The sequence below is a fragment of the Linepithema humile genome, chromosome 6, assembly GCF_040581485.1.
Source record: "Linepithema humile isolate Giens D197 chromosome 6, Lhum_UNIL_v1.0, whole genome shotgun sequence".
NCBI classification, from domain to species: domain Eukaryota; kingdom Metazoa; phylum Arthropoda; class Insecta; order Hymenoptera; family Formicidae; genus Linepithema; species Linepithema humile.
This window is the reverse complement of record NC_090133.1, coordinates 11,053,784-11,071,082: the sequence shown is the minus strand read 5'-3', so window position 1 is coordinate 11,071,082 and position 17,299 is coordinate 11,053,784. Positions and strand designations below refer to the sequence as shown.

At 32.0% G+C, this 17,299-nt stretch overlaps 1 protein-coding gene across 1 annotated transcript; it reads left to right on the top strand.

The window, feature by feature from the left end:
* The first annotated feature begins 809 nt into the window (after window positions 1-809).
* LOC105669473 (uncharacterized) lies at window positions 810-12,088 on the top strand. Its single transcript, XM_067358465.1, has 6 exons — window positions 810-2,767; window positions 3,842-4,148; window positions 6,180-6,572; window positions 9,300-9,521; window positions 9,719-9,937; window positions 10,025-12,088. Exons 1-6 carry the CDS (start codon window positions 2,384-2,386, stop codon window positions 10,186-10,188), a joined length of 1,689 nt encoding a protein of 562 aa, XP_067214566.1. The 5' UTR covers window positions 810-2,383; the 3' UTR covers window positions 10,189-12,088.
* The last annotated feature ends 5,211 nt before the right edge of the window (window positions 12,089-17,299 follow it).

The window sequence follows — 17,299 nt, the reverse complement described above, 5'->3', positions numbered from 1 at the left end:
ATACAACATTAAACATGACTCGTTCGAGACAATCTCTATATACGTGTCGTGGAACATTGTTTAATTCGGGAAACAAAAACGGTGAATCAGACTACTCGATCCAGTCGATGAGATGTGCCGAGTGTCTAGTTCTCGTGATATTCCCACTGAGCTGTTTTTCCAAAAAACAACGCCTTGAATTTTATAAAACCGTAGCGGTTTATAAGTCACCAACAAGAAAAATTAAATCGAGGATTATTAGTTTCGCAGCAGAACGATGGCTTATACGGGTCAGTGATAATTCGAGAATCACAAGATGAGCCTAGAATGGAAAGGATACTTGTAATATCATCAAGGCCGCTACCAGCTTTGTTGACACAACGACCACGTCTACATTCATCTACACCAGGCGAGCTCCTCGTAAACGGTCAGGTATATACATTACCGCTAATCGTCTGAAAAGAACTCGCTCGCTCTTGCTACAATTCTGTTTTGCAACGTATCAAATTGAAAAAAATGGCCATATATGACATTATCCGTATTCAATTATCCCCAGATATAAATAAAACAATAAAAATAAATTAATCTCAAGACATATCGAAATTTTTACAGGCGAAAGAAGTAATTATACGAGTAAAACATGGATTTAATTATTTTCTACGCCTTATTAATGCCAATGCTCATAATTGTCCCATTTTATTATCCATCCATGGACACTCACTACGAATATTGTCTGCTGATGGCAATCCTGTACAATCGATAACAGGCACGCATATTGTTTTATTCCCAGGTATGTTTCACAAACTATTTCTCTTCCAGTATCACACTTAAGTGTGCGGATCCAAGTGTTCTCTTACACTTTTATATCGCCACTTTTTTTATTCTTTTATGCATGCTTTAATAAACATTAAAAATTAATTTAATACTTCCAATTTCAAATGTATACACTTTGATAAAATTCGATAAACTATTTTTTTTGAATGTATGGAATTAATCAATAATCAGGAAAGCAAAAATCTAATGCACGTATATTGTATACATTGTACGTGCATAATATTTGTATTTATTTTCAAAATTTAAATTATCAGATCAGATATTTATAACTAGAATTTCTATTTTGTTGAATTTTTATGTTGTTTAAATCATGCTTAAATCCGTAGTTTAAATATTTAACAAATATAAGGACATAAAATAATAAAATATAATTTAAAGTATTTCTTATATCTTATATGTAACGGATATTGGAAAGTATAATTATTAGGTAGAAATGAATTAAATGCAATTCTAGATTAAAATATAGATGACAAAGTGCGACATATCGCAAAAATCGATACATACACATTTGTTTACATCGAATCGCATTAATTGCAACAAAAATCACGTAATAATCTTAAGATAAATATGATATAATGCGAGACAAAGGCATTCCATTGTCGAAAAAAGAAAAGTGATGTAGAGAAAAACGCATTAGACCGAAGCGCATACACCGTGCTCCAACAACACTGCACTCACGCATTTCATGTATTCACTGCGTCAAGAGAGAAAAATATAACCAGATAATGTAATAACGAAACGAGAGAGAAAAAAATCATTTGATCATAGCTTAGACATTGTTAATGTGTAGATTCATAGCAGACCAATCACACATAGAGATGGTTAAAAAATAGTCTCTTGTTTATACATTTTAAGAAACAGAGGCTGCAAAGTAAAAAATAGTCAAACATATTCAATTCTTTCATACATTTTGCTTGAAATTATATGATTCAATGAACACAATGAATTACATTTATAATAATTCAAATGTGTTATGCTTGATTTAACTATTTAATGCCACTTTGTGCTCATGCTTAAAATTTAATAGAGCAGCAAAACAGTCCTGAGAGTAGGAGAGAGAAAAGTGCAATTCGATGGCAACAAATATTATTAGCATGATCATCGACAGTGACGACAGCAGTAACAACAATGGCAAGGATAGCGAGATAGGATGAGAGATAGATTCTTTCATCCTTTTCTTCTTTTTTTCTCTCTTTCTCTCATTTTCATACAGCGTTAGCATGTTCGGTAAGCGACGTGGATGGTTAGATGCGGAGTATCGAGGCGGCAGGCGTACGAGTGTTCGCGCAGACTCGGCTGTCTTCGTGTTCTCGACGGGTTTCCGCAAAGAGAAATAAAGAAAGGAAGGTAGCCAAGCGCGCGAGCCCCGCGCAAAAATCATTAAAACGCGTGCTCGTTTCGTGGCTGCGGCTTTCGTTATATTGCTTCTTCCCCGTGAATTATTAAAAGACAGTAGACAACCGGTTCATCGCTTCTCAGCCGCATCACTCGCATACTCGCGTACGTGCGGACATCCTCCAGATCAAAAACACTGTGGAACATCTAAACATTCTGTATTGGCGTACTTTACATGTATAGCCACGGACTCTGGAACAGTCTGGACAGTAGTGGAACGCGCGTCAGCATGGAGTGGACCCGCGACAAGACCTTGGAATTGCTACGCGAATACCAGCAACGACGTGTCCTTTGGGACTGGAATGCCCGGGGCTATCGGGATCGTACGAAACGCAAACGAGCTATCCAGGAACTTGCTGAAATTCTTTGCTGCAATACTCTCGAAGTTGAAAAGAAGATCACTAATCTCAAGTGCCAGTATTCTCGAGAAGTGCACAAAATTCAGAACAGCCGCGATGCTGCTACTGGCCCAGACGATGTTTATGTCTCTAAGTGGTTCGCCTTCAAAGCCATGCAGTTCCTACAATTTGGCACGCGTAGATATAGCAAAAGAAAGAAGGTAGGCGGAAAAAAACACCCTCTTTCTCCTTAAATAACTTTTTTAAATTTTTTAGCGATAACGACAGATAAATCGGTCGGTATCGTTATTAGAATTATATTCTTTGGTTTTTAGAGTAATATATTATACAAATTTCTGGATGGCAAAATCCAAAAACTCCGTTCAAGCGCATAACAATTACATTCCAAATACTATATGCTCATTTAAAAAGTTTTCAAAAATAAGCAAAAACTAATTTAGTCGAGATTCATAATCGTGTCCTGGCTAATCGATAGTTAATTGAAATCTAAATACTTGTTATCTAAATATAAATATAAACGTAACAAGAAAAACATAATGGTGCATTGCATTGACCGGCTAATCAATTTTTTTGTATTGATTTTTCCGCTGCACCGAGCTCAGATTTTGTACAAACTGACACTATGACTCTGTCCTTGTCCTTCTATTCTTGACCTTCATATTATTATGATAATTTTAGTATAACAATAATATTAATCCTGATATGACACGTCGCTGATCGAGATAAATATTTTATTGACTCGTAGCGATATGTGTCACCATCTATTTCCTGATAAAAAGTCGAGTCGATCTTTGTCTATGGCCGACTCGATCACCTTATTAATTCCTACGTTATTATTTAGCATTAGTTTCGTCCTTTACGTCAGTATTGATAAACTGAAGGAACAGATCTTGAATAACTTTTCTGCTCTAAATGTATATTAAAGTTATTGTATTTTTTTTTTTTCGAAAAACCAGATACTTATAATTCTTATAAATACTTTATGCACTACAGCGACTTTAATAACCACACAATTCTCAAGTTCCCAAGTTCTATAAAAGGGTGAAAATAAAAATGCGTAAAAGTTTCAGCAACAGTTTTCTTCATGAAGATGGACGCGTGAGATTAGATGAATGAATCGTGCGAATGCGGCATAATTGAAAACAAATTATACGATCATAATCCGATTGTGTACAGCTCAAATAATTATGACACTGAAAAACGCACATCTTTTCTGTCGCTATCGCTAGAACACGCGATAAAATTCCTCAACTAGCCTGATCCCCTTTTCACAGAAAGTCGAGGAGGAATCGAAGCTGCAAGAAGAATACATTGTGAGCAACATCGATCCGGAAAGCATAACATTCATCGATAACGAAGAGACAAATGGTTCCAATAGCGGTTCCTTCAATGCTTCGTTGAGCGAGGACGCTGAGGAGTCTTCGTCGTCTAGCCTAAAAGCAATAGAGTTGTACAGTGGCTCTCTACCAAGCCAGGACAGTCCCCCAGATGGTGATCTCAATGAATCTGGACAAATAAAACTTGGTGTTCCGAATGCGGAAAAGGAAAAGAAAAGAACGAAGGAAGAATTTGCCAAATTCGGCGAAAGTATCGCCGTGCAACTTGCTGAAATCCCCGACTCGTATTCGAGGTCGGTTGCCAAACTCAGAATCAACCAGATTCTCTTCGAAGCGGAGATCGGAGTCTACGCACAAACAAGTCGCTAATGTGCCGATCGGCGAAAATCATAGTGGAGAAACCGTCGCATTCATTACGCATCGTCGCTATCAATGTCAATTTATGTTTGCTCCAGTTATAATTAAAAAGAACTCATTCTGAATCTAGTAGAATTTGGGATAATTGTAAAAAGCCTTGCCGAGAAAGACGAAATGAAATTCGACATGAGACCGATCGATTTCATGTTACCAGTACAATACATGCTACTGCAAGATGAGCATCCATGTACTTCCCACATTTGATTCATTTCTATCAATTTTAACTTTTTGAAAGAAGCAATTATAATTTAAATTATTACGCATTGTAGATTTAAAAAAATTATATACGTATACGTTTACGTATGCGACATAAAATCAATGTGAAACGCCAACGAATTTATTTGCATGCGCGTGACTTTCACAAACGCACCGCCGTTTATAAACTAGATAGATAGTTCTAAAGACTGAATCGATGATCAAGACTGTATAATAGGCAATCGTAAGTGTCTGAGCGAAAATATATCAATATTAAACAAATTAGTATCCTTTCAACAAGTGAAAATAACATCAGTTTCCATTTTTCTCCAATATTTGTATATAAAGTATGCGCATAACAAAAAGGGGAATTATTTATATTAATTGATGCATTAATATTTGTTGTTGTTTTCAATTAAACGTTCATAATTATGGCATTGTCCGTTGATTAACTTTAATTAGCTTGACTTTATTTTTTATGCAGCAGTAATACAGAATAATGCGGGAAACTACTAACCCGTATTCTTCTAACTTTTTGAAAAAGCACTAGTAATAATGAAATACGAATGTGAAACGATATGCGGTATTTTTTATTTGTCATTGCTACAATATCGCTCCAATTTCTTACAAATGCAATATTAATAACCCGATATAGATAAATAAATGTAGTTATTCTTTTCTCTAGTGCTAAGGTTTTAAATCCACGATAACTGCATGGAAGATAGACATAATAAATTATTTACAGGTTTAGATTAATCTATAATATGATATAATTTTACAGATTTGTCTATCTTATATGCAAATACCGAGGTAAATTATTACACCAGAGAATTAAGCATACATCCTAATAATATTTGTATCGATGTTTTATCATTTGAAATATTTAGTCCCAATAAGTAGCGTAATATGATGTCTCTGTAACTTTAAAATACTCGCACGAAATAAATGAAAATAAATGCTTATGTAGCGTTTATTGATTAAAATTTGTCAAAAATCAATAATATAAGCAAGAAAGTTGTAAACAATTGAATATAAATATTCGAAAAAAGCTAAAACTAAAAACTAATAATCCAAGTAGTTTATGATCTGATATAAATATTAAAAAAGAACTCATCAAAATGTAAATTTAATAATACTATTAGCTTGTGAGCAGCTTTGCACGATCGTAGCTAAACTCAAACTAGTTACATGTATGCGAACACGATTGAATGCATTTCTTTTCTTCTTGGAAAATATTTGATAGTTTCTCGTGATTATTAGATATATATTTTGTATGTAAATTTTATGTATACATTGTAAGCGCGCGCGCGCGTGTGTGTGTGTGTGTGTGTGTGTGTGTGTGTGTGTGTGTGTGTGAGAGAGAGAGAGAGAGAGAGAGAGAGAGAGAGAGAGAGAGAGAGAGAATACATATTTTTGTTCAATAAAAATTATAGCGTTAATGTTATTGTCACTATTATTCCTTCGATGTTCAAACTCTCACTTTTTTTCATTATATTTCAATAGACTCAGTAGTGGTTGATTACTTTCAATGAAATGTTCGTCGATACTAGAAAAAAAAATTCTTGAACTGATCATAAGAGTCCATACATATCTAATATAAAACGTGAGAAGAACTTTGAATATATATACAGCATATAAATTACAATATCAAATTTCTTTTCAGGTGAAAGACTTGATGGCATTCTAATAACGGAAAAGGCAATCGGCAAGTATGCACTTGATATACAAGGTCTTCTGGATTGTCGAAAATTACATCATGAAGCATATATTCTTTACGAAAATGCCACGTCGAATTCATATACAATAAGGACTGACGCTGATAGTTTCAATGAACGGACGTTTAAAATCGCTGAAAGTGGTCATCATTGTCATAGAATATCGAGAAATGTCATTTGTTCATTAGATTTGAAGAATACAAAATCATTGCAATTGAAAGAAGAAGCTGATGAAACGATTTATGCACCCTTCGACATGAACGCTTTCTCCTTCTTTACAGACGACATGACGGATAATTCTTACAACTTTTACACATCAAGATACTATCCAGCTTACTTGAGTAAGAAAGTTTTTTTTATCATTGGAAAGTATTTTATAGTTCTCAAAGATAAAATGGTCGCTTGTTTAACAGTGTGACACTTTAAAACTCATTATTGTTATTGAATAACAAAAGATAAAATTATTAGAAAATATTAGAAAATATTAATAAATGTAAAGGAAAGTCACCAAAAACGACATATCATTTTATTTTTGGAAGTTATCTTTTAGCTAAAAACTTAAAATAAAAATTTATATGCACAGATATGAGAGACTGCTTCATCTATCATTGTGACTATATCATTTTTATATTATAATATTGGTCCTAACTTTTAAGAAAATAACGTTTTTCTAAAACACAAAAAATTGAGTTTTGAGAAATTGAGTTTCAAAACTGGCATATCTATTAAAAATTACAAAACATTAAAAATATGAAAAGATACTGCAGTAAATTATTCATTATAGGACCGGTTCTATCATTAGGCCAATTAGGCAGCTGCCTAGAGCGCAAAGCTCACAATCAGAGAAACACAGTAACCACTATCAAGACCAAAGTTAACAATTTTTTTTTTAGAAGAAGGGGATAAAATTAATTAGCTTTGCCTAGAATGTAAAATAGTCTGGCACCTGGTTGAACGGTGTATTAAGTTATTAATATAATACTACAATAATACAAATCTATTTCAAATTCTGTATTACAATACATAAATAATATCATTAATGTATTAATAATATAGTGGTGCCATATTTTCTTTTTGTGTGCAAGGTATCTATAAAAAACTAGATAGATACAATCCAATTATTTGTTTTTAAAACAAAATTTATATTAATTTACATACTTAATACATACATAATAGATCGCCAATCACAAGATATGTCGGTTTGTGAGTACACCCTAATTAAATCTTCCAAATCGTACCGTAAAGAAAACATTAAAAATAAAATTAGAAGTAAAATACTTTTATAGAAAGCTACAAGCATGTAGAATAATTGATATATCAAAAAAGATAATTACTCTTATTTAGACTACATAATTCTCTAAAAAAGTCATAAAAACGAAACTTTTGAACTTTAAGAACACGATATAAGCTGATTTAGCATATAAATAAACAAGGAATATAAGAACTATAGGTTTTTAATGAGCTAACTAACTAAACATATTTATTTTATTTATATTTATATTATCATATTTATCATATTTATATTATTTATATTTAATAAAATGCAACACTAAATTTCTGAGAAATAGAGATATATTACTTTAGAAAGCTTATATTAGTTTCAGTGTCTGTCCTCTGCATATACAGGGTGTCTGGCAATAATCGCCCCACCGGTCATATACAGGTAGAGGAGGTCAAATCGAGTAGAAAAGTCCTTTACCATTTTTTAATTTTCATAATAAGTACTGAGTAATTAACGAAAAAAGATCGGCGAATCCGCGCGAGTAAAGCGCGCGCGGTGAGAAGGACGTCCCACTGCTATGCGATCACTAGGCGCGCGATGAAGCGTTAGGAGGAGCGCTCTACAAATGACAATGGCAACATACGAGCGGCGCGTAACGCTAGATCCTTGTGTCCTAGTGATCGCGTAGCAGTGGGACGTCCTTCTCACCGCGCGCGCTTTACTCGCGCGGATTCGCCGATCTTTTTTCGTTAATTACTCAGTACTTATTATGAAAATTAAAAAATGGTAAAGGACTTTTCTACTCGATTTGACCTCCTCTACCTGTATATGACCGGTGGGGCGAATATTGCCAGACACCCTGTATAATCATATCATACATAAGTATAAATTATACAGTGGCAAAAGTTCCAGAACGGCCAATTATCTGAGAAAATATTGATTTATTGGAAAAATGTTTCAAACAAAAAGAGTAAAATTTAAAAAAATCTATTAGCTGATATTTATTTAATCTTGGGATGACCTTGAAAAGCCTAGTCAAGGTCATAAAAATTTTAAATGGAAATCCTCATTTTTTATTACATATTCTTGTAGCTGAAGTCGAGACGTTTTCAAAACACTATAATAAAATATTTTTTCATTCAGCACTTTTCGATTTATAAAACTTGAAAGTTACAGTATTTTGACATAAAATATCTTGTAAAACATTCAGTTTTCGATAATCTTATTTTAATACTTTTATGCACAGAATAATGAAACGAATCAATTGGTGTAAAGAAAACACATAGTTGCTTTTAAAAAAAATATCCAGCTGTATGTTGCAAATTACATATTTTTTCTTAAAAGCAATTATGTGTTTTCTTTACACCAATTGATTTGTCTCATTATTCTGTGCATAAAAGTATTAAGGTAAGATTACCGAAAACTGAATGTTTTACAAGATATTTTGTATTTTATGTCTAAATACTGTAATTTTCAAGTGTTAAAGAAAAGTGCTTAATGAAAAAATACTTTATTATAGTGTTTTAAAAAGATCTTGAAATCAGCTACAAGAATATAAAATAAAAAATGGGGATTTCTATTTAAGATTTTTATGTTAACCTTGACCGGGCTTTTCAAGGTCATCCTATGGTCAAATAAATATTATCAACTAATAGATTTTTTTAAACCCTATTTTTTTTTGTTTGAAACTTTTTTTCCAATAAATCAATATTTTCTGAGATAACTGGCCGTTCCGGAACTTTTGCCACTCACTGTATGTTGTATTGTATAATGAAATGATATTGACATATTTATTTACTAACAGAATAACATTTTTATCATTATTGTATACTGAAGAAAATTTTAGGCTTAGAAAAAGGTGTAACAAGGATACCGCAGATTAATGGCATGTCTTTCAAATATCCTGCATCCCCAATACTATCGCAACCAGAAAACATCTTGGAGAAATCAATGTGTTCTCTTGATAAACGTTCTAACGAATGCGCCAACACACCATTGTTTTGCGAGTGTCTACAATTACTTCAAGTTTCATCACAAAAAACTATTGAAATTGTATTAATAGATGAAGGTAATCATCGCGCATGTTTCGAAATGATCAACATTAAGTTATTAAATTAATTACATGTAGTAGTTAAATGTAATAAATAATTGATAATGTTTTAATAAAGTTGAATTATCATATCATAAATTTAAATACTCCTTCTTTTTAAGTTAAAAATTAATAAAATTGATTACTTTGTATATAGAAACTGTATTTTTTCCCAGGTTTTGGAGGCAACGTGTCTCATACGTTCCACTTACATGGTTACAATGCCAGTATTATGGGCCAAGAGAGTTTCAATCAACCCATTACAAAAGATGAAATTATATCCTTGGACCGTGATAGAAAAATACATCGAAATCTTCTAAACCCAGTACGAAAAGATACTTTTGTTGTACCAAACAAGGGCTACATCATTCTTCGTTTCTACACCGATAACTTAGGTAAGAATTTATGTGTTAAACAGAAGTGTCATGAATGAATTTATTTACATAGCTGGTATAATTCAACAACAACAATTTGTTTGTTAGGATATTGGTTATGGGAAGCTAGAAATACTGCTATATATCCTTCACTACTCGGGTCCGGAATGCAATTCGTAATGAGAGTGGGATTCCCTCAAAACCTGCCACTTGTACCAATCAACTTTCCTCGTTGCGGTAGCAACATAGGCACCGATTGGTTATTTCAATGAGCTAACCCAGTCAGCAAAATGACAACAGTATAATCATAAATTTACAGCAGATTTCGCTCCACTGCGTCCTCATTAAGCTTTATTTCTAACAGTACAATGTGCCAAGACAATATAACGGCAGAATTGCAGCAAAAATCTGCTGTCGCGATATAAAAGCAAAAACACGGCAGAAACAAAGCAGGGTCTGCTATTAACAACAAAAATAAAAAAATGTCTTAATGTAAGCCGGGAATCGAACCTGGGTCTTCCGCTTGATAGGCAAATGTTCTTACCATTAGACTATTTATACTTAGAATTAATATATTAAAATATATATTTTTTTCACACTAATAATTGCAGCTCATTGTAATAGCAGAACATACTGCATTTTTGCTGCATTTCTGCCATCATAATGTGCTCACAGACAAGTTTGATTTCTGACAGCATTCTGCTGTTATATGACAGGAGGTTAATCTCGGTGTGCATTCTACCGACATATCGTGCCAACATATAATGTTTGAAATTTATATATTTATGCTGGTGAACGCTACTCAATTTTTGACGCATTTTTGCCGTTAAATCGTGACGCACGTTGTGCTTGATTTTTGGTGCGTTTCTGTCGACATTAGCTAAAACGGCATATCCTGCTAGAATATTGATAACATTTTGCTGACATAGTATGAGGCACATAAATTACAAAACGTGCTTTGTCCAAATTTTATTAATCTTGTGAATTTGAAAATGATTTCCCTATTGAAAAAATTCATTTGCGATAACAACTGAGAATTTAACTGAGAACTCTGGTAAGAACTCAAACGGGATTTCAGCAAAATTACTCATATGAGATATTCCAGACAGCACACAATATTTATAAAATATGTACGAAATATTTTTAAAAATTATTTGAATATTCTATAAATATTTATGAAAATGTTTCATAAATATTTTTGTGGTCTTAGATTGAATGGATCATAAAGATTTATCATAAATATCGTAAAAATATTTATTGTAAATATTGTAAAATACTTATTAAATCATTATGGTAAAGATTTTTTCTTCAATAAATTTATGAAAGGTTTTTAATATCAAAAATAAGGCAATTAAATTAAAAATAAACAAACTTTTTAAAATACTTTTTTATTTTTATTTTTTTTTATATAGCATAATATATATTTTTTATTGTATAGTATTTTTTAAATAGTATTTTTTATATAATATTTTTTATATATTATTTTACAAAGTTATTCCTATTAAAATATTGTAAATACTTCAAATTTTTTTTAATTTATGAAATATATTTTAGTCAATAGTTACCCAGATAACCAAGCGTGCGATTTCCGCACAAAATACCGCTATCGTACTATTACTGTACTGCCGCGAGATGGCGGCGTACGGCGTAACTGTACGGTAGCGGTACAAAAAGTATACATGATATTATAGTACAGCGTATCATCATTGTGGGCTTGTTCGTTTTAGCTACACTGGGGCTGCTCTGGGTCTGCTCTACACAGGATAATACAGGACAGATAAATAGTTTGTCCTATATTATCTTGTTTAGAGCAGACCCAGAGCTGCCCCAGTGCAGCTAAAACGAACAAGCCCTGTACCTATACCTATACTGCATATTGTTCGATACATATCACACAATAGGAACTGTACCGTACCATTACGGCGTACATCGACATAAAACTACCCAGATAACAAAATACTTCTACGGTACTGGTATGGTAAACGTACGTCGTAATCTGCGTATCAGTACCATACCTACCACGTACGTGCGTACCATAGGCGTACATTACCAGTACACCGTATTGGTATGCGGTAACGCTACCGTAGCGCCACTGTGCATTTGATATAAGATTATGATTGTACGTTGTACTCTCACAATAAAGTACCAATAAAGTACCAGCATAAGAATGCATTTTCGTACCGGCTACTCTCAACACCACCTATAGACAAGGCCTCTCCACTGAAATTATGACGTCATCACTAGTAGGCCATTTATCCTTCAGTTTTCTAACGTAACCTTGTGTTTCATGCGACATTAACGTGAATTTTTTAATAGTGTAGTGTGTTTTGATAAGAATTTTTTGTTGTGGATAGTTGATGAATGCCTGTATTATTGAGGTAAGTCATAATTTTATTAATTTATCGAATTATGAACATATTTAAAAAACTGATCATAATAGGTTAGATTTGGATCATACTTCTTTATTATTGAAATTATGTATTTTTTTTATAGCAATGCCTTTCAAATGTTGTGTGCCAAATTGTAACGGCAATTACAAAAATGTTAATTATAAAAATTACGCATACACTCTCTAACATCCTTTTAAACAATTATACAAAAAGACAAAATGATATCATAAGAAGAAAAACAATGCCAGACTGCAAAAGAATGAAACCATAAACTAAAGCTGTTTTATTATTTTATTCAAAGAATTTACTATTATTATATTTAATAAAGTAATTTAAATTACTTTATTGAATAAAATAATAAAACAGCTTTAGTTTATGGTTTCATTCTTTTGCAGTCTGGCATTGTTTTTCTTCTTATGATATCATTTTGACTTTATTGAATAAAATAATAAAACAGCTTTAGTTTATATATATGGTTTCATTCTTTTGCAGTCTGGCATTGTTTTTCTTCTTATGATATCATTTTGTCTTTTTGTGTAATTGTTTAAAAGGATGTTAGATAGTGTATGTGTAATTTTTATAATTAACATTTTTGTAGTTGCCGTTACAATTTGGCACACAACATTTGAAAGGCATTGCTATAAAAGAAATACATAATTTCAATAATAAGGAAGTATGATCCAAATCTAACCTATTATGATCAGTTTTCTAAATATGTTCATAATTCGGTAAATTAATAAAATTATGACTTACCTCAATAATACAAGCATTCATCAACTATCCACAACAAAAAATTCTTATCAAAACACACTACACTATTAAAAAATTCACGTTAATGTCGCATGAAACACAAGGTTACGTTAGAAAACTGAAGGATAAATGGCCTACTAGTGATGACGTCATGATTTCAGTGGAGAGGCCTTGTCTATAGGTGGTGTTGCTACCCTCCCTCTTCGTCCCCTTCTCGCTCCTTTTTTTTATTATTATAAAGATATATAAAGGTTATTCATTAAAAAACAGTATTAGTTATTTCAATTGTAATTAAAAAGCATTTATTCATTTACACATCATATGTATACATAATTTTAAAAGTTTTATATATGTATAAATGTATATATAATGATATATGTGTACCAGAGAGAAGACTGAGAGTGGACATACCCGCATTTTTCGTGTTTCTGTGGACTAGCGCCTCTATGTGCACAAAACGTGCACATTGAACTACGTAGCCAATGTCCACGAATCCCGTAGGTAATGTCCACGATCTTTTGGGTTTCTTCCGTGCTATGTCCACGACTTTTTGGTTCCGATATGTGCTATATCTACAAAGTGTCGGTAATGCATACTTGTAAAACATGATTATGTATATCAATCAGATTTGAATTATAAATACACACGTATTGTAAATACATGTATTGTAGCATTTATTTTTGCATTTACAGTTTATTTAGCAAAAGATGAGTTATTTTCAATAACCTGTGCAATTTGAAAATGTACATTTAAATTATTTTAATAAATTACTTCTATAATTTTGTGTGTGTGTGTGTGTGCTTGAGCGTGTGTAAATAAAGTATTGCATTTTTGTCAATATTTAAAAAGATGATAAACTCTTATAGATATTTCATACAGTAATGACCAATAACTTATTTTGAATATTAAAAGCCAGGGTTGGGCGTTTACACGTAAACTATAATAGATGTAAAAATACATATTAAACACGAATGCAAGCTAGACAGTAAAAATAATCTTTTTATTTATAATTTGAGAGGACTATAGTCATGAACCGCCGCAAGCAAGTGTGCACCGCACAAAGTTTCATTTAACAATTAAGTTTAAATCTAATTCTATATTCTTAACACTACACATACACAAAATTTTGTGTGCTTGTTCTGGAAGACTTTAATTTTTTCTAAAACAAATATTGTATATCAATTGAAAAAAACCGTGTCATAAAACTTGAAACTATATTGGTCGGATCGAATACTTGTTTATTTTTTAAAATATGACTACCCTAAAAATTGCTCTTTTTAAAAATTGTGTATTTACCAATCCTTTATAAATCAGATATTGTCAAAAATTATTTTAAAAATGTTATTTATAAAAGATTAATAAATAAAAATATGCAACAAAAATGAATGAAATAATGAGACAACAAAGGACTTTTTGAAATTTTTTAATTTGGAAATTCATAATTTACAGTTCAATATAACAGAATCGTAAAAAAAAATTTGAAACATTGTGGTTTATAATTACAGAAAAGCAGGTCATAACAATTCTTTACACGATTTCACGTCACAAAATTATTCGCTCACGCTATGAATTGACTAAAACAAATGCAGTCTACTAACTTCGATGGGTATTTATTTCTGATTGTTGCTTAAGATAGTCAGTATAACATAGAAAAGCATTCAGTAAGCATCGATTTCAATTTTTAACTTCTCGTTTCAATAATTCATTATCATGGGCAGAAAAAGCAAAGAAACAAATCTTGAAGTTAGGAAATTAATTATTTTTTATTGAGAAAACAGTAAATCTTTAAGAGAAATTGGAAGTATTGTTTGTAAAAGTTATTTGACGGCGCGATACGTTATTAAACGATACGAAGAAGAAGGACGAATAGAAAATAAAACAGGCCGTGGTAGAAAAAAATTATTAAATTCCTCAGAAGAGCGTTTGTAGTTAGGAAAGTTAAAGAAAATCCGAAGATAAGTACTCCCCGAATAAACTCACTTCTTCAAAATTTCTCTGAAAAAGAAGTTTCCCACGAAACAGTTCGAAGAGTACTACGGAAAAAATTCGCAAACATTCTATTACAAGCAAAACTGAGTTGCAAAATAGATTACAAAAGGAATGGCAAAAAATAGACAGCGATTATTTGAAAAAAATAGTAGGATTGATGCCAAAAAGACTTGCCGAAGTTATAAAACAAAAAGGGTATCCCACTAAGTATAAATTTTATTAAAATAATAATTTCTACAAAATGAGCAAATAATTTTGTGACGTGGAAACGTGTAAAGAATTGTTATAACCTGTTTTTCTATAATTATAAACCACAATGTTCCAAATTTTTTTACAATTCTGTTATATTGAACTGTAAATTATGTATTTCCAAATTAAAAAATTTCAAAAAGTCCTTTGTTGTCTCATTATTTTATTCATCTTTGTTGCATTCTTGACTGAGCAAATAATTTTGTGACTCACAGTATATATATATCATCGACAGTCCTGAGAGAGATTATAGTTTTATAAAACAATCTCCTAGCACAGTTCTCGGAATTTGTTGAACATTTCTGCCGATTTCCGCGGTATACGCCTTCTTTCTTCTCCACACCGCGCTCGCTGCAGCCGCTAGGGTCAACGCCGCCGAGCGTTAGGAGCGGCACTATTTAATTATGAGTGGATTCTTCTCTTTATTTATTAAAATTTTAAAAAATTTATTAAAATTTATTAAAAATAAATTTATTATTAAATTTATTAAGTGAATATATTTCAATAGATTTCTACGTCACCCATGAGGTACTAATGCTGACGCATTTTTATCTTCAGTGGAGCAGACCTACTGGAAAAACCACTTTAAAAAAAACGCGTCAGCATTAGTACCTCATGGGTGACGTAGAAATCTATTGAAATATTTTCACTTAATAAATTTAATAATAAATTTATTTTTAAAAAATTTTAATAAATTTTTTAAAATTTTAATAAATAAAGAAAAGAATCCACTCATAATTAAATAGTGCCGCTCCTAACGCTCGGCGGCGTTGACCCTAGCGGCTGCAGCAAGCGCGGTATGGAGACAAAAAAAGGGGTATACCGCGGAAATCGGCTGAAATGTTCAACAAATTCCGAGCACTGGCAAAACAAGTAAACAGCAAGCATCTCGGTAAAAATTGAGATAAATACACTATAGTCAGTGTGCAACGGAAAGTCTGTGTGTTACCGTGCAGCTTCGTTTCACATTTCTCATTTTGCAATATTATCGTTTTATAAAATATCGTTTTTATATTTTCTTTTATTTCTGTTTAATTGTTATTTAATTTGGGTGGAGTTCCGATTAGCGGAACCCTACGATTTTTTTTAAACTCCACTATTTTATGTAGTTTGGCGCGCTGATTACGAATATGATAATGAAAATTGCCGACTAGGTCATTTTCAAGGTCAAAACAAGGTCAGAAAAAGTAAAAAAATATCACTTTTTTTAGATTATTTCGAGAAATATTGATGTAACAAAAAAATGTTTCAAATAAAAGTTGTAGTTTTTGTAAAAATACATCATTTATGTCCTATGCATTTTTTGTGTAAAACTGATAAATTTCGAGAAAATTGACGTTAAAGATTAAAAACTTTGGTAAACAGGTAAGGGGGATTCGGGGGGACGAAAAAAAGAGGGTTAGGGGGAGAGAAGTCCCCCCGAGGGGGCAGAAGGCAGAAGGCGCTAAAGGGGCAGAGCCCCTCCCCCCGCCTATTACATGTGGCTAGTCACTATTATAAAAGTTTAAAATAACTTACAAACACAATATGCTCTTCACCTTGCGTAGGGGTTTTGCTAATCTTTTCAGTATCTAATAATATTTAGTATATTGTAGACTCATACTTTTAGTAAGACGAAGATTTAATTCATATAAACTTTCTGCGCGCACACACCTTGCGTTGGGGTCTTGCTAATCTTTTCAGTATCTAGTATTTTTAGTAGGTATATTGTAGACTCATTAGATTTTTAGCAAGGCAAAGATTTAATAAATATACATAAATTGTATACGCACACACGCCGCTACATTCTTGAACGGCATGCGCATGCAAGCTAAGGCCTACCTGTTTACCAAAGTTTTTAATCTTTAACGTCAATTTTCTTTAAAATTATCAGTTTTACACAAAAAATGCATAGAACATAAATAATGTATTTTTACAAGAACTACAACTTTTATTTGAAACATTTGTTTGTTACGTCAATATTTATTGAAATAATGTTAAAAACGTGATATTTTTTCAGTTTTTT

Bases quoted from the DNA above. Each gene is read 5' to 3' on its own strand.
- LOC105669473 (XM_067358465.1), top strand. From the start codon at position 2,384: ATGTATAGCCACGGACTCTGGAACAGTCTGGACAGTAGTGGAACGCGC. The intron at 9,522-9,718 runs GTAATCATCGCG...ATTTTTTCCCAG, and splicing joins AATTGTATTAATAGATGAAG to GTTTTGGAGGCAACGTGTCT. The intron at 9,938-10,024 runs GTAAGAATTTAT...TTTGTTTGTTAG, and splicing joins TTTCTACACCGATAACTTAG to GATATTGGTTATGGGAAGCT.